This window comes from Pisolithus orientalis, assembly GCF_024613125.1.
Source record: "Pisolithus orientalis strain OTSU chromosome Unknown F5J12scaffold_58, whole genome shotgun sequence".
Classification (NCBI taxonomy): Eukaryota; Fungi; Basidiomycota; class Agaricomycetes; order Boletales; family Pisolithaceae; genus Pisolithus; species Pisolithus orientalis.
The window spans coordinates 129079-146127 of record NW_026260839.1 but is presented as its reverse complement, the minus strand read 5'-3'; the positions used below and the strand labels follow the sequence as shown (position 1 = coordinate 146127).

The 17049-nt window shown below is 49.6% G+C and overlaps 6 protein-coding genes across 6 annotated transcripts; 1 reads left to right on the top strand and 5 right to left on the bottom strand.

The window, feature by feature from the left end:
- Positions 1-1421: 1421 nt before the first annotated feature.
- F5J12DRAFT_897710 (uncharacterized protein) lies at positions 1422-1884 on the bottom strand (the record flags this gene model as incomplete). Its single annotated transcript, XM_051748048.1, has 3 exons — positions 1422-1472; positions 1540-1776; positions 1837-1884. The coding sequence occupies 3 exons, from the start codon at positions 1882-1884 to the stop codon at positions 1422-1424; spliced, it is 336 nt and encodes a 111-aa protein (XP_051595269.1).
- A 542-nt stretch (positions 1885-2426) lies between these two features.
- On the top strand, positions 2427-4914 carry F5J12DRAFT_727655 (uncharacterized protein; the record flags this gene model as incomplete). The annotated part of the gene is made up of 14 exons (XM_051741822.1): positions 2427-2587; positions 2609-2758; positions 2831-2856; positions 3049-3327; positions 3391-3451; positions 3550-3639; positions 3780-3878; positions 3937-3982; positions 4040-4141; positions 4233-4303; positions 4365-4396; positions 4443-4562; positions 4611-4711; positions 4831-4914. 14 exons carry the CDS (start codon positions 2427-2429, stop codon positions 4912-4914), a joined length of 1422 nt encoding a protein of 473 aa, XP_051595268.1.
- Positions 4915-7582: 2668 nt separating this feature from the next.
- Positions 7583-8436, bottom strand: F5J12DRAFT_915714 (uncharacterized protein; the record flags this gene model as incomplete). Its single annotated transcript, XM_051749162.1, has 5 exons — positions 8135-8436; positions 8015-8080; positions 7904-7963; positions 7793-7852; positions 7583-7741 (listed from the first exon to the last, which is right to left on the bottom strand). Exons 1-5 carry the CDS (start codon positions 8399-8401, stop codon positions 7583-7585), a joined length of 612 nt encoding a protein of 203 aa, XP_051595267.1. The 5' UTR covers positions 8402-8436.
- Positions 8437-9855: 1419 nt separating this feature from the next.
- On the bottom strand, positions 9856-10691 carry F5J12DRAFT_475510 (uncharacterized protein). Its single transcript, XM_051739609.1, has 4 exons — positions 10336-10691; positions 10210-10282; positions 10004-10152; positions 9856-9938 (listed from the first exon to the last, which is right to left on the bottom strand). The coding sequence occupies exons 1-4, from the start codon at positions 10451-10453 to the stop codon at positions 9928-9930; spliced, it is 351 nt and encodes a 116-aa protein (XP_051595266.1). The 5' UTR covers positions 10454-10691; the 3' UTR covers positions 9856-9927.
- An 84-nt stretch (positions 10692-10775) lies between these two features.
- Positions 10776-13499, bottom strand: F5J12DRAFT_862845 (uncharacterized protein). The gene is made up of 7 exons (XM_051746944.1): positions 13103-13499; positions 12806-13044; positions 12492-12752; positions 12415-12436; positions 11943-12361; positions 11640-11895; positions 10776-11590 (listed from the first exon to the last, which is right to left on the bottom strand). The coding sequence occupies exons 1-7, from the start codon at positions 13445-13447 to the stop codon at positions 10931-10933; spliced, it is 2202 nt and encodes a 733-aa protein (XP_051595265.1). The 5' UTR covers positions 13448-13499; the 3' UTR covers positions 10776-10930.
- Positions 13500-13578: 79 nt separating this feature from the next.
- F5J12DRAFT_862838 (uncharacterized protein) lies at positions 13579-16978 on the bottom strand. The gene is made up of 4 exons (XM_051746943.1): positions 16858-16978; positions 16048-16793; positions 15219-15991; positions 13579-15169 (listed from the first exon to the last, which is right to left on the bottom strand). Exons 1-4 carry the CDS (start codon positions 16921-16923, stop codon positions 13662-13664), a joined length of 3093 nt encoding a protein of 1030 aa, XP_051595264.1. The 5' UTR covers positions 16924-16978; the 3' UTR covers positions 13579-13661.
- Between the last annotated feature and the right edge of the window lie 71 nt (positions 16979-17049).

The following is a 17049-nucleotide window of genomic DNA, read 5'->3' as shown; positions in this document are numbered from 1 at the left end:
ATTAGGGTCTGGAAGCGACGCGGGCGTCACCGGCTTGAAGGGAGATGGTATGTTTCACAATGATTCTCGCGAAAGTCGCCGGAACACGAAGTATGACACAGGGCAACGCAGGGCTGCCGGTGAATACGTTATGCTTCTCAGGCCGCCGTCTGCCACGAAGTACAAGGCTCAAGTATGTCGGTAAGAGTATGCAACACGAGTCAAGAAGAACTGGTCTATAGGGATAACGTGGAAATTTCCGCCTGCGACAGACATTAATCGAGTCTGTCAACTATGCTGTGCCTGAAGTCAAGAGCTTCACACCTCCCAAAACGACACTTGGTTTTTCTTCCCTGCTCCCCAAACCCCATCAACGTGACGTGGTACACCCTCCGGAGTGCACTTCTCTACATCTCTGATCTCCTCTTGCACTCATTGATCGATCTTTCGTCAACAGAAGCAAAGGGAAGAAATCGTCGACGAGGTTACACGCCGTCGCCAACGAAGCAGCAATCACACGCACATTCTCGTCTTCCTTCTTGAACACCTGATGCGGCGCCACCAAGCTGACCCTGCTATCGGGCTCGTCGACTCCACAACGGTCACTGTCTTCTCGGATGTAATCGATTTAGCAAGAAATGCTAAACTGGCTAGTACGCCCCTAGCCCGCTGCATCGAGGCAAAAATCTTTTTTCGTTCTTGACAAGTGAATCTGTACAGAAAACGGGCCATCAGAACACGCTAGGCGGTACGAGAGCTACTCACATAGCGCATAGCATGCTTTGATTTGGCTTTGCGGCTGCTCGGACGTCGAGGAAATGGTGAGGTTGACAACGTGGAGAGAGGTTAGGACTGCTGTTTGGTCTGAATGACCTGGAGGGTGGATGCCTTGAGCACGGATGATGTGAGTAGCACTAAATGACCTAGTGTGAATGCATGAACATGCATACACGCAGTAAACTGACCATCATGAAGCCGCCAGCTGTACGCTCGTTACCCGGCTCTTGACATGTGCCAAAACAAGTTTAAGAGCAGGAACGGGAGCTTCGAGCATCGTGAAGTTAAAACACAACCATAGGAGCAGGCGCCAAACGTACCTTCCAACAGTGTCTTGGCCAAGGTGTTTGCCACGGAAGGATTTTCCATCACCGGTGCTCCCACAGAAGACAAAGCGGCTTCTTGTGTCTGTATCCCGGTTACACGGCAGCCTGACACATGTTTTCCTTGCAACCCTTTTTATTGGATCATAGCGATAAGGTGACGAAGGACCCAAGTTCCGTGTCTACCAGGTAGCCTGGTTGATGACATGATGTTTCTCCCATCCTCTTCGATTTTTTTAATTTTTTTTGGCGTTCTTGGGGCGGGAACCATTCGATGATGGCGGTGCGGTGGGTGTCAGTGCGGACTGCTGCACCGATAAGTTGAGCAATGGAGAGGGATGTTTATAGAGAGGAATCTTCGAGTAGGGGGAGGTAAACGTCAAGACATTCATACTGATCCATGGTGCCAGTTTTCCATCAGCGGTCGCACTCGACCAGTGCATATAGGCGAACAACCTACTTCGAAGAGAAAGCTGAGTGCGACCTTGGCTTCCGCGCGATGTTCTGATGTATACATGCCCATAGGTCCCTGTGAAGGACCCACGACATCGGCCATCGAGCTCGCAAGCACACGTAGGCCGCCTGAAAGTGCCGCCTTCAATTGAGGTGTGCCTAACGCATGCGGACTCGTCGAGTGCACGAACGACCTCTTGGTGGGCGTTGGCACGGAGTAGACCGGATAGCGCTGTTTCCGAACCTGTCGAACACGAAAGTGGGTATGAGCCTCAGAAGTTCTGTAGGTACAGGATGGATGTACCGTATGCCAAGGATGAAATGATGTGGACAGCTTCGATGCGGATGTCATCTTAGCGAGCCCTGAGCTTTCGCAAGTGCTTGGTGCTATGGGATGGTTAAGACAACTGGCGAGTCTGCGGGTGTATTAGCATTTCAGCCAACAAATCTTGCAATGTATCGATACAGATGGATGAATGCAGAGTCTCTGGCAAGCGATAACTTTGCAGACGGGTTCCCGATGACGGCGTTCTTGAGCTGCTTGAGTCAGTGTCACAGCAAGGTCCCTTGTACATCGACAACAGTACTGGTCTTGTTGGAATTTACTAATGACGAAAATCCGTTCCCGAAGATCTGACAGTTGTATTGCAATAAAAGGGTTATGTTGAGCTGCATTTCATGTTTAACGGACTGCACTGTGTAACACTGGGAAAAAACATGGCCTACGCGCGAGACCACGCAAAGTTCTCTTCCACAGCGAGATCTTCGACTTTCTGCATATCTCTCCACGCCTCGTTCTTTCCGCTATATGCAAGACAGAGATGGCCCATGCACTGGACACTGAAGAGATGCTTCGTCTCACAACGCGAGCCCTCGACCTGGCCTTCGCAAACGATGTGGAGGCCGCTCTCAACGTCTTTGCCACGCGAGGGGCTGGGGAACTCACCGTTTACCCTTATGGAACGCGGTGTATGTGCACTCCTGAAAGTTGTATTGTCAATGGATGTTCGTCTAGCATGTCCCCCTGACCGATGCGAACTCGGACTCACCCCCCAGTGAAGCCCGAACTCGTGGAGTACTTACTTGACCCTCGCTGAACAAAGCGCCAGGAAACACATGAAACTTGCCAAATCATTTGCCCCGAGCCATCGTTTCCAACCGGGCATCGAATGGGAAATCCTCCACAACGGCATCATCATTTTCCTCGGGCTGGTTCACGCACTCTCGTACGTGGTATTTTTTTCACTCACGCCCGTCCAGCAGGCAAGTTCACTGATGTACTTGTTCACTGCACACAGCCAATCGTACAAAGGGTACTTACAGTGTTTGTCAGTCTCCGTTCTTTGCCCCCGCACCACACGGCTCACACTGAAATCCGTCTAGGTATGAGATCAACAGGCAAGCCCTTCTTACCTTGCTTGTCTTCCCTCCCTCTTATTCTTGCACACTGCCTTTCTTTTAGCGCACGCTCAAAGTTCAAAAAGCAAGTCTTTCCGACTTGGTCGATCTCCGTAAGATGCTTACCGGGCCACTAGGTGGTTCAAAATGCTATACCCCACCGAGCTAGATGGATATGCGACACCAAGCCAACCAACACCTGCAGCATCTCGCCAGCCATCAGAGACCCGTTTACAATATGCTGAGGCGACCCCTGCTATCCCCGTTCGGACGTCCAGATTATTCGCTCGGTGGTCAGGACTCGGTGCACTGACTACTCCCACGCCCGTCCTCGGTACCGTCACCAATCCTGCTAACGGACCTGTTGAAGAATTCATATTGCCAGGGGTAGCGTTTGGTGGGTATCTCCTTGTTTGTTTTAGATTCCTCTTTCTCTAAGGAATCTCCCATTCTTTCTCAGGGTACGGATTGTTCAATCTAGCCTTGTCTTCACTGCCTGCGCAGATAAGGTACGTATTTGTGTTGAGGCAACTTTGGCGGGCGCTGAGTAGATCGGATGAATTGGACCAATGACCCACTAACTCTTCTGGCTGTGGCATATACATAGGAACCTGGCCAGATTTTTTGGGTATAACTATGACAGGGAATTGGGACTCAACGCGCTTGCAGTGTCTGCTGCACGCACAGACGTGCACGCCATGTTTGCAGGGTCAGTACCTCTCTTCAGTTTGCCTCCATTGGAGCGTATGTGGTTTAGGTGTCACTGAAAGCACGGAAAACTGACTCTGGTTATGAGACGATGGTTCTTATAAGTCATTTGCATTTGGATTGACTGCGTGCATATGTTAGGTTGCTGTTGACGACATACTACGGTAGCCTATTGCTCGCGTCCGGATATCATGCAGATGAGCAGCACGTCACGGATCAATGCAGGGGCATCGTAAGGAGGTATGTATCTCTTTTAGGTATGTGTCGTTCAGCTGGTAGTCTGATCGTGTTATGCCAGGCTATTGCATCGACATCCTAAGCTGTCTTTGTGCATGCTGAATAAAGTTAGTCAGCGATCTCATGGATATCGTTTGTTTTCATCATAGGACACACCATCATAGGCCAGAATCCAACGCATATCTGGTGATTCGGAGGGAGCTATTGTTACACTTCAGGAGGGTCGACAACAAAGATCATTGCCGCAAGTCGACGAACTGGTATGTGTCGCACTGCTTCTTACTGAGTGAATCCGTCCAAGACTGACGCACCCCGTGTGTCGTAGGTGGCGAATGGTTGGTCATTGAGCTAGCATAGACGCTGTTTCAGTGCAGAAGATATGAAGAGAGTGCGCAAGTGTTTATGGATGTCTCAAAGATGAATAGTTGGTGGGTTGGGCTGCTTATACCCCCCTTAAGCACAAGTTTGACTCCACTTAGTGGACTTCAGGAATCGCGCGACGTATCACTTCCTTGCCGCTGGTGTGTCCCATTTGACTGTATGTTAAGTAGGAGCAACCTCTGTCAGGGTGCTATGTGTCCGTCAGACAATTGGATGAGGCTCAGAGACTGTTCGATAAACTCCCGGCAGTTTTAGATAAACGAAGAGGTAGGGACATGCCCACAGAAGTGCTTATCAAGAAGAAGCGTACGTTATCCAATATGCCTTTTAGCCAGATCCTAATCATGCTCGTAGTTGAGTTTTACAAGAAGAAACATGGCCGTCGGAGAGGAGACCCCAAGCGATTCGCGGAATCTGTGAAGATTAGGCCCTGTAGAAGGTGGGGCCGATATGCTGTGTATTGCATGTAAGTGGACCTGCTGACCGAGTTACCTCTCTGTAGAACTCGCTGTCGGTTCGTAATGGCGATTGAAATATCGAATAGGTGACTAACTCTATTTTCTATGTAGCGAAGAACACATATGCGCATGCCGATAAGGAAACGGCTTTGGCGCATATCGTGGAGTTGACTGCACTCACACCTCCTGTGGACATATAGACTGAGCATATGGGGTCTTCATCGAGTATGCGACAGCCTGGGGGCCAAGTACGTCTTCGTACACAGATGCTCGAGTTTCCAGCCACTCTCTGCGAGCTTGAACAGGGGGAAGTCCTTCTCCATATGTGCCCATATGAATTGGAGTGCAGTTGTGCTCGCTCTACCCCAGGTATCCAGTGCTATTTTGTGCTGGGTAAGTTTGATCCACCCTGCATGTAGGGCTCTTTGAATCTTGGTTAGCATTTCTGATGATGGAACATTGCCATTTTTGTCCTTGATATATGCATATAGTCCACAGTTGCTCCCTCCAGCCTCTGGGGAGTCCAACCAGTCTTCATAATCTTTTCTTGTCCAGAACTGCACCTTTGGGTGTGTGTTGCACATTGGGGGGTTCTCACCTGTGGTCATCAGAAGCTGTAAAGGTGAGTTACTCCTGAGTAGACTTGGATTGCATGTTCCCAAATTGACTATGTTTGTGAGTTTGTCAAAGAGGTTCCTGTGTAATGATTAGCAATAGACAGTCTATAAACTAATATCTTACTTGATTGTGTTGCATTCCATGGTTACCTTGACCAAATGCCATTCCAGCACATTGCAACAATCTTGTAGAAATGTGATGCACAACTCCTGCTGCATATATGCACCCTAAAACATAGTAAGCACCTAGTTTTAATTCACCATACTTATGTTCACTTGATTAATTGGACTCTGGGGCAAATATGGTGTAAATGGCTTTTGTTGAGGGGGTAGGACACTGGGACCATTATGCTGCAAAGAAGAGAATATTGAATTATCATCAATGCAGTTGCCTGTTGGGGCTGAGAATGGGTCACCAGACTGAGGTGAGAATGATGAGCTGTTGTTGAAGCTGAAGCACAAGTCATTGGCATTGAGGGAGTACATGGTAATATAGAGACAGGGGAGGATGCAACTCAGAATATTTGGCTAAGGTTATTTTCCCATACCTTATTAACTGCTACTGAGTGCCTTGTAACCTTAAACATAACAAAATGTCACCACCAACTAATTTGACATTTGCTCCCACTCCAACTATTACAATGGTTGGTAATGTCATCATCATTGATGTCAAAGGTCTTTCTTCTGACTGGGATGTGTATACCTTTTCATTGGACATGCCTTCTCCTGGAACTAAAGTGAGTTTTCTTCCCAATCTGCTTTTTGACTTTGCTAATCTCATTGAACACATTAGAGAATCATGTTGTGCATCAAACACCCTGAATTCCACAAATACAACCATCCTCATGTCAAGGAACCCTACACACAACTCATGCTGCTTGAGAACATCAAGGATCCCATCAAGTTGGAGGGGGCCAGCCAGGACCTTACCACTTCGAAGCTCAAAGAACCCAAGCATGAGGCCAACCAGGCCATTACTCCCAAGCTCGAAGAATCCAGCAAGCATCATGTCAGGTTGGAGGATTCTGATTGTGACACAAGTTTGTAAGTTGATTATTCGAAATCTAGTCAAATATATTGATTGAGGCAGGCAGTCCACTACCATAGCTCTGTTGCCCTGCACTGTCCTCACCTGGGACAATGGAAATTCCCAGGCTGAGGAGGGCACACCGTCCTGACCTTGGAAGTACTATGTTTGTTTGTTCAATCCCTCCATTCTCCCCATCAAAATCATGTGTAGGAGGGAAGCAATGGAAAGGTATGAGGATAGGCCTGAGAGAGAGGGGAAGTGCCATAGGCTAGCCTGAGCCTTATGATACCTACAATTTGTTTTGTCATACTTGTATGTTCTTGCTGTCAATACTCTCAATATCTGTATGCTATCATGAAAAGGTTGAGTTCAAATGACAGACATGCATATTGTGAAACAATATAATTCAAGATCATGCTTTACCCACTACTCAACATCCTCATGCACATCATCTTCATCATCTCTTTTGACATACACACTATATGGAACCCCCCAGTCAGATACATCAAATCCAGGCCTTTCCATCATACTGTACAATACACCAGCTCTTCAGTGCCCAAGGGCAAGACCATTTGCCATGGGATTATTGCAATGATGCTGCTGATTTGTTTGACATGAACTACTGATATAGTGTTGAGCAGTCAGGCAGCTAAAAGAACATGATTTGAGAGTTTCAGCAAGTCTTCATCAGGCACAGAATACAAGCAAATGATCACAACATCAGTGAAAGTCCAGTTGCCATTGCAGCTTGAACTGGTAGCCTAGTAAAATATTGGACTTCAGCACAGCAGGTGATACCATCACAAAGACACTACATGAAGAGCTGGTCAGCATTGTGATCAGGTTTGGTAGGATGATGTACTTACCTTTATATTGCATGAGACATGAAGTTGCTCCAGAGGTTGAAGACTCTCTCCAAGCTGAGCACACAACCTGGCCATTTGGAAATGAAGTTGGGCCCACTTCTTGATACATGGCAAAGGTTGTCTGGGCCCAAGAAATAGCATGATGGCAGCACCTTCATCACCGTGGGGAAGGATTGAGGTCTTGGAATGTTTACAAAACAGAGCAAAGCCATCATGAAGATCAAGGGAGCCATAAGGTAGTCCTTTGACTGAGTCATTGAGCTCAGGTATGATGGAGATGAGTGAGTTAACTTGACATTGGTGAATGCCCTTGCAAGAGAGATTTGCATATGGCTTGGAGGGCTGTCAAATCTGTTCACCAAGATTCCTGATGGTCTGCTCCATGGTCCATTGCACATAACAGAAGTATGGCAGATTGTGTGAGAGTTTCAATGTCAATGATAGGATGTGTCCTCCACTCATACTGAATGTCAGCAAATGCCACCATTTGATCTAACCCAGGAGCTGGTAATTCCTGTGCTGGAGATTAGAATGTGTAAGTTTATAGTTGCCTGAGGTTACTTACTTTGTCTACATGTGGATCAACAGGTGTTGCAGGTCCATCCAATCCAGGAGCTGGTAACTCCTGCACTGGAGATTAGAACATGTAAGTTTATAGTAACCTGAGGTTACTTACTTTGTCTGCACATGGATCAACAGGTGTTGCAGGTCCATCCAATCCAGGAACTGGTAATTCCTACACTGGAAATTAGACCATGTAAGTTTACAGTTGCCTGAGGTTACTTACTTCCTCTGCACCTGCACATGGATCAACAGGTGTTGTAGGTCCATCTAACTCGGGAGCTGCTGATTCCTATGGTTGATCTCAAAGTGAGTATTTTACAGAATAAAAGATAGATTGACTTACATTTTCCTGAGTGTGTGCACACTTACAATGTCCATTATCCATAGTCTCGAGTTGCCTTTTTGCCATTGCTTGGATAACAGCTGTGCAATGAGCATGCAAGCCATGGCATGTGTGGGGTTTGACTTGGGATGATCGAAGGCATTCTTTTTCTTCCTTGGTCCCAGCCTCAGCAAAATGGTGGTACAAAGGCACCTTCAATACTGGGTGAGGCTCGCAAAAATTGTACCTGCTGCAGATACATATGTATGGAGTCATTGTCACAGGCATTGAGGAGACTGGAACCGTGTGAAACGCTGTGTACGTCCAGTGCGTAGTGTAAAAGATACATCCAACATACCTATTGCAACACACAACATAGCCCAAAAAGGAAGGAGTAATATTGATTATCGACCATGTCATATTTGTCGCGTTACTTTCACATCCTGTCACCTCACCTCACACCCCGCCATAGCCAGTTTTCACTGGGCCTGACACTCGATAATCAAGCGCTGCGCTGCGCCACTCTGATCCCGAATTGCAACCAGCTTTTCTTCTGGTGCGAAAAGTATATGTTCTGCTTTTTATGTCCAACTAACACTATTATCACATCGGTGGTCGTGTTGTGCAAACAGAAAGAACCGGTCACATTAAAGCTCGGCATCGAAGCAAGGTACTAATCGAATGCAGGGCGTTACAAGTGGTGAATAGCGAAGGTATTGGTTTGCGTTTTTGGAACCTCGCCTTCAGCCTCCCTTGTCCTTAGTCGCTCTTCCTGCGCCCATCACTAGCCTCCGCAATGACGATTTCCCCTATCTTCCAGATAAACTAACGCATCCATTTGCTCCGTATCCTGGCCGACGAGGTGAAGAGGCACGATACTGATGATGGACGCTCATATATGTGGCCAGAAAATGTCTCTCAATGAACTGAGAAAAGAAAAGAGGTGGAAATACATATGGGATTGTGAGCACTTTGGTTGTACTGGTCGAGGATGCGATGAGCTTGGAGGTGCTGCCCTCGCCCCCTTTTGTAATATGTATCGCCGAGGGGAGGGACACAAGGGCAAGGGAGAAGGTGGCTACAACTTTGCAGTCAGTAGATTATCGGGTGGTACAGTCACACCTACCGGCAACCAAGTTGCGAACTAGGGTCTGGAAGCGACGTCGATGTCACTGGCTTCGAGGGAGACGGTATGTTTCACAATGACTCTCGCGAAAGTCGCCGGAACACAAAGTGTGACACAGGGCAACGCAATTAGGGCTGCCGGTAAATACATTATGCTTCTCAGGCCGCCGCCTGCCACAAAGTGCAAGGCTCAAGCATGTCAGCAAGAGTACTGTAACACGAGTCAAGAAGAACTGGTCTATTGGGATAACGTGGAAAATTTCCCCCTGCGACAGACATACAAATCGGGTCTGTCAACTATGCTGTGCCTGAAGTCAAGAGCTTCGCACCTCCCCAAACGACACTTCCATTTTCTTCCCTGCTTCCCAACCCCCATCAATGTGACGTGGTACACCCTCCGGACTACGCTTCTCTACCTCTCCGATCTCCTCTCGAACTCGTTGAGCGACCTTGCGTCAACAGACGCAAAGGGAAGAAATCGTCGACGAGGTTACATGCCGTCGCCGACGAAGCAGCAATCACATGCACATCCTCGTCTTCCTTGAACACCTGATGTGACTGTCACCTAGCTGACCCTGCTATCGGGCGCGTCGACTACCCAACCGTCATTGTCTTCTCGGATGTGATCGATTTGGCAAGAGATGCTAAACTGACTAGAACGCCCTGGCCAGCTGCTTCGACGCAAGAATCTATTTCATCCCTGACAAGTGGATTTGTATGGAAACGGGCCATCAGAACACGCCCGGCAGTGCGAGAACTACTCACTCAGCGTATAGCATGCTTTGACTTGGCTTTGCGGCTGCTCGGACGTCGAGGAAATGATGAGGTTGACAACGTAGACAGAGGTTACGACTGCTGTGTGGTCCAAATGTCCTGGGTGGTGGTTGCCTTGAGCACGGATAATATGAGTAGCACTATATGATCTAGTGTGAATGCATGGACATACAGACACGCAGTAAACTGATCATCACGAAGCCGCTAGTTGTACGCTCGTCACCCGACTCTTGGCATGTGCCAAAACGAGTTTAAGAGCAGGAACAGGAGCTTCGAGCGTCTTGAAGTTAAAATATGACCATAGGAGTAGACGCCAAACATACCTTCCAACAATGTTTTGGGCAAGGTCTTTGCCACGGAAGGATTGTCCATCGTTGGTCCTCCCACAGAAGACAAAGCGGCCTCCTGTGTCTGTATCCCGGTTACACGACGACCTGACATATGCTTACCTTGCTATCCTTTTTTTTGGATCATAGCGATAAGGTGACGAGGGACCTAAGTTCCGTGTTTACCACGCAGCCTGGTAGACGACGTCATGTTTCTCCCATCCTCTTCGATTTTTCATTTCTTTTTGGCGTTCTTGGGACGGGAACCATTCGATGACGGCGGTGTGGGTGCGGACTGCTGCACCGATAAGTTGAGCAATGGAGAGGGATGTTTGCAGAGAGGAATCTTTGAGTAGGGGGAGGTAGATGTGTCCAAGATGACATATTTGAGGTATCTCACCCATTAAAATAAGCATATCGTCCAATTAGATTACTTAAGTGGGAGTATCAGGAGAGTGTACTCTTACTTGCCCCCGAGTGCTCTCTCTGAGGTAGGTCGACATCAGATTGAGCATGCTAAGACTAGGTAGGGGCTGCCTATGATACGATTGTATATCAATTTTACACTTCATCCCTCGGCGTCTAGGCTGTGTCAAGTCGGGAATGAACCAAAAGTGAAAAGCGTTTGCCGCTGTTTCCCTTTCCCCTTCTTGCCCTTTCCCCCTTCGCCTTCTTTGCCAAGTCCAAACGTTGACCTTGGGGTAATCTCTGTGACGCTGTTACCATTATTATTTGGTGTCGAATCGGGCGCGGCTGCTCCCCACGCTGAACCGGATGGCAACGGGTCGCCAATAATATTCCTCAGCGAAGGATTCCCGGCCAACGGAGGTCTGGGGCGTGTATTTGTGGATGACGGAAGCTCTGGAAACGCGCCGAGTGAATATGATGGAGGTGGTTTCCGACGTCCGGCAGATGCCCCCGGTGTTGTAGATGGCGATACGGGTAGGGAGTGGTAGGTCGCCCCCGACGCAGAGGTAGACGCTCTCTGCGGTTGGGGCTGCGGAGCTACAGAAGCCGTAGATGGACGAGGTAACGCCGGAAATCGTTCAGCCACTGCTCTGGACGGAAGGGGTGAGTTCATGCGGGGAGCTGAAGAACTAGCTGCCTGCGCTACACGGTCCCAGACCTGTCGAGAAGTCTGTCGGGAGGAGCGCGACGTAGCCTTTTTGGCGCTGATGACTCTTCCGCTGGCAACGCCTGCGTAAGCGGTGCCCACAGAGGTGGGCACCAATTCAGGGAAATGTTGGCGTTGCTGGCTTCGTTTGAGATTATGACTTGCATGTCAAGTAGATAAGCCTCACCTCGATTTTGAAGCCATTCCATGACGCTAACAAATCAGATTTTTTACTTTCTTCGTCTAACAAATCGACGATCCCATTGACAATGCTTGCCGTGCCGTCCAAATCATTACCGAGTATGTTCCAAACGGTAGATATGAGATCTCGGGCGCTCGATTCGTTTACGCGGTAGCCACGTATCGCAGCCTTCAGAGCAGGAATTGCACCTGCAGGATTCGGCGCGACAGCTTGGACTCGCGACAGGAATGAAGCGTACCGTCTGAGGGAGATGTAAAGGATCCACAGATGTAATTGTAAGAGACTTACTCAGTCACCTCGGAAGCAGCATCCTCAGGTGCAGTCGACGGACCTGGCACAAATGGACCGGGTGCGTTCAATAGGAACGGTACTCCGCCAGTCGACTCAGCTGCACTGCCACCAGTAAGACGCCCACCAAAAGCCCCTCGACGACCACCTAATGCACGTGGGGATGATTGGTTCGACTCAGGTGGAGGCTCCCGATCGCGTTCTCGAGTGGCACGGTTCCCTCTTTCGCCTCTGATGTCCTCAAATGCGAATTCTGCTTGCACCCGCCGAATATCTCTCCTGTCACGAGAACTCATCTCAGCGTCGTGCACCTCCACTTGATGGGCCTTCAGATCCAGCACGGAGCCGAAGACGACAAACTTCTGCGCTTGGCACATCGGACTTGGACATGCGAAATGCGCTTGGGCAAAGTGTTGCTCCTAAACTCTGTAGTGAAGACCTTATCTCAACGGACGAAGCCGTATTCACGCACTAGGCATTCGTAGTTGTGAAAACTGCGCGAAACAGGAGTCTGTCAGGGATGATAAAGTGAGGAGAATTGATACTCACTACTGATCTCGGATCTCATTGCGCTTGCATATGAAACACTCTTCGTGTCGCTCACGCATGTGGACGTACAGTTCGTCATCGCTAAAGAAGCACTCTCGACAGAACTCGCATAAAGGATGAATTCCACCTTCTACAGGTTCCTTTGGTTGTTGTTGCTTATGAGATCTGTGCAACTTCGAGGGGAGGTGGAAAGGCAAAATGTTCGGTGGATACAGGGTATGCTCGTGGGCAAAAACTTTCTTGAAGCGCAAGCATAAGTCACTGGTGCATTCGCATGAGACCGTCAGACGGCGGTAACGTTGTGACATGCTCACCATAACATTTTATCGTGCGTTGCACGTACGTGGATTTTTAGATCTCCCCAACCAGTCCCAGTGTAATCGCAATCGCGGTCCGGACAATTGTAGCGAAGAAGAACCAATGTTTCTTCCATCATATCCACGGTCTCGAAGCGTATAGAGAGTTTGGAATCCTTATGCGGGATATCATTGGGTGTATACGAGGAAAACAATGCGTGCGGAGAAGAGGTGAATATGACCGTGACTTGTTGCTCCTATTGTAAATGTTCGACATTCAGCTCGACGAACACAACATAAGCCTGCATTTCAGACCTTGCAAAATGTGCAGTCGAGTCTCTTGTAAAGCGCTCTAAGTCGTAGCGCACAAACATGACATGTACGATGGTTGCATGCGGAGACGGAGTAGTACTTGACGGGCTCTGCACAGATAAAACAGACGGCTGCGTCGGACACCTCTGCCTGACTAGCTTCGTGCGTGTCCTTGGTAACTTCTGCGGAATTCGATGACATACTCTCGTCCACAGTAGTGTTGGGAGTCGCTACGGGTTTATCTTGTCGGCTCTGCGACGCCTTGGACCCCCTCCGCCCACCACGTCCCCGGTTGCTTCGCTTTCCAGGCTGCTGGGTTTGGGTGTGAGCAACGGTTGGAGGGGACATCCTTGAGTTCACTTGGTAAAGGGGTTGGCGGATTGAAGAATGTTGTGGTGCTGGAAAACGTTGAATGTGCGTTTTCATATCATCATTGCGGTCACCGTACCGCCCGCACGTGACTCACATGTTTCGCGATATCCGGTATGCTGTCTAACATATGTAGTAGCTAACAGTGACTAATAAGGGACTAGGACGTCCAGACAAGATGCCCTACAGAATTTCACTCTACATCGTTCTGATCATTCAGTACGTCACCTTCCACAGGGGACCCTCCCCCACCCTCACTTCCGAGATCTCCATCTCTTCCTCTGTCCCCCCTTACATCTCTCAGATTCAACATCGGACCTGTTTGCATCACTGCAGACGCTGTGCGAGCAGAAAGTGGGGACGACGACGCAAAACGAGTCATCGTTGGAGTAGTTTTCTTACTTTTGGACGCAGGGGGCGACACCCCTATCCCACTTATCCTGACGCCGACGCTCGTAGTGACCGAGGCCGACGACGACCTCGCACCGAGTCCGAGCCCATATATCGATGACATCGTACGAGGACGCACAATGCCCGAAGGTGGGGGACCGCCTAAACCGAGTCCGTCATAATTCGGCATATGGGTAGCCATAGGTATAGGATGGTTTGGACGTGGCATCGGGATTCTGAAGTCCAATCCCGGCAAAAGAAAATCTTTCGTCTCTGATAGCGTCTCGCGCAGCTGTTTTAACGAACTGGCATGTCGTAGACGAGGGGAGGTCATGACAGATCCAAACGTCGGAGCGTGCTGGTTTGAACTGGACGGACTTGGAGATGCACCTAGTAAACTAGCGGTCCAAGAACCCCATCCCCCTTTGGCATTATCTTCAGCTCCATGTGTAGACTCGTGGGTATCTGTAAAAGATGGAACGTCGTGCACGGCACGTTTAAGAATCGCGATATCATGTTGTACATCCTCCAACTTCCTTCCGAACCTCTCCACTGCTTTCCGAACTGCATGGTCCGTCCCATCCACGAACCTCCTTGCATTCGTCTCCATCTCACCACGTTCGTCGAGGTCCGTCAATGCGCCTGAGATGGATAACACCGTCTCGAAACCTTTTGCAATAAGCTGTTCATCAGCGATTTGGATTTCTAATTCGACACGTGCGTCTTCCGTGTAGTCATCTATGCGGGCGAGTGCGGTGAGTAGACGTCCATGGGTTTGTCGGGATGGTGAAGAGGAGGAAGGTGAAGAGGAGGTGAGTGTGCGTTTGAGATCTTTGAGAGCCAAAGAACAGTCACGAAAGGCGTGCTGGAGGGTATCATATCTATGTTTCGCTTCGTCTAAGGAGCGAAGGAGGGAGGTGATAGCGTCTGACGGAGGCGGGGATGTGTCGATTGGGGATTCGAGAGTTCGGGGTACTTGGAGAGGGTTTTCCAGTGGTGTGGGGTCCTCATGTTGAGAACTGGCAGTTAGAGGGTCTTCAGTCGGTTTGTTTGAAGCCGATGTAGGCGTCAAAGGGACGTCTACGCATTCCGTTGATAGGGGCGTTGTACGTAAGGCATTGCGGCCGTTGGCGGGCAAGGTACGCGACACGGGCTGGAGCTCGAGCACAGATACGGTTGGTGATTTCGCCTGCTTCGGAGAGGGCAGCTGATCTGCGGCGAACAAAGATGAGGACACCAGACATTGGTCATCCTGTGCGATAGATTCCGCCAGCTTGAGAGCATCGGGTATACTTAGAGGGGTATCGTCCGCTGTACCACGGTAAACATTCACGGCTAAAGCGCGACAAAACTGGCTTACATGCCACCTTGAACGGATCATCGTTCGCAATCTCCTTCGAGGTGCGTACTACAGGTACTGGGCTATCCTGTAACGAAGAGCCTTCCCCCTCAACCCCTGCTTCGCGCACCTCGTTGTCACCCAGTGGCGGAGTATTCGATAGCTTGACCCATGAATGATTACTAATCTCTTCCTCTCCTGTACCAGAACCGAGCGTTCGCAAGGCTTCGATTCTTCTGTTCACTTCGTCTTGAAGTTCGCCTCTGAGAGCCTCTACCGCTTCTTTTGCTGTTATGATATGTGCTAGTGCCCCAGATAAGGCGCTGCCATCCGAGAACTCTAGTTGGTCGTCTAGAGAAGATAAGAGGGATTCCGCGTCGCTGACCGTGCGGTGGAAAGCTTGCTGAACATCGGTGTCGTGCACAACTGCCTGTGGGTTTACGTTGAGAGTATCTGGTTCGGAATTTTGCAGGTCGGGGCGGTGAAAGTACCATTCGTACGATTCTCTCGCTCGTCTAACCCAGCGTCTGAGCGACTCAGCGAAGGTCTCTTCCCTCGCCATCATTGCCAATCTCAGTGCAATTTCGCGCCGTCGACCATACGATTCACGCGCAAAATCTTCGCAAAGTTCGTCAAGAGCATCTTGAAGACGTGTCCGATGTCTTCGTTCGGATGCAAGCAACAACTCGGCTTGAGAAAGTTGGAATTCAAGGGTGGAGATTGTGGCAGCATGACGAGCTTTGAGGACAGTGATTTGGCTTTGCAGAGCATTTGTAGAGGATTGGGAGAATTTCCTAGGGAAAGAAGTGAGCGGTATCGTTGAGCAGGATCTACAGAGGAATAGACGGACATGTAGCGAGTGACCATTTTAGCTGCAGTCTGGTCGTCGAGCTTGAGTTTGTCGAGTTCCACTTGTGCTTGTGCAAGGAGATGGCGGTCGTGCATTGTAGTCTGGCGCTCGGCATCGAGTTCTGTCTCCAGGAAACAGGTATGTCTGCGTAATTCCGTGATTGTGTTTTGCAGGGTATCAGTCTCCTGGGTAAACTCTGCCATAAGTTGCTGTAAGGCAACTTTCTTGCCGTGAAGGCCGTCTGTGGACGGTGTTCCGTTGAGATGGGCCTGGTTGGCGTGCCTCCTACCCTCGAGGGAACGAACGAGGTCAGCGTATTCCTGCACGACAAGGTCGACCATTTTACGCTCTTCCTCTGATGCACGTGCTTTCATCTCTAGTGTCCTCTCTCGAGCCTTTCCCTCTTCTTGTTGGGCGTGTATACGAGACGCGAGCTCGTGTGCTGCCTCAGCCACTTGTCTCGCTTTCGTTAGATCACTACGTGCATGTGTAAGTTCAGTTGTCCGTTCTACGAGCGTGTTGTCCATCAAATCCATTTTCTCCGAGACGCGTCGGAGAGCGAGCGTGAGCTCTTGGACATGTCTCTCCGCGGGATGGGATGTCACCTGTTGTGAATTAGCGCGGAGAAACGCAGCTTCCTGTCGTAATTTTTCGTTCTCTTGCTCGAGGGCGGAGGCATATTCTCGAGCGTGGGTGGTTTCAAGTGTTTGTCGTTGTAATCGGATAGCAGCGGCATGGGCCTCGTGCTGGGAGGGACGTGCGGTGAGTCGGAGTTGACGCAATCTGAGAAGAGCTGTGGGTAGCACGTACCTGGAACCGAGCTGCTGTCTGACGGAGACTGGTCAGTTCCAACACGAGGGGGTGCTCCTCGCTCATGAGTGGGTACTACTACTACGTATGTACACCAGAGCAGCTGGCCTTCGTCCTCGTGGACTGGCCGGACCGAGCTCAGGGTTAGGGTTGATATCGTTTCTGGAAAGCGGCCAAACACGGACACACACT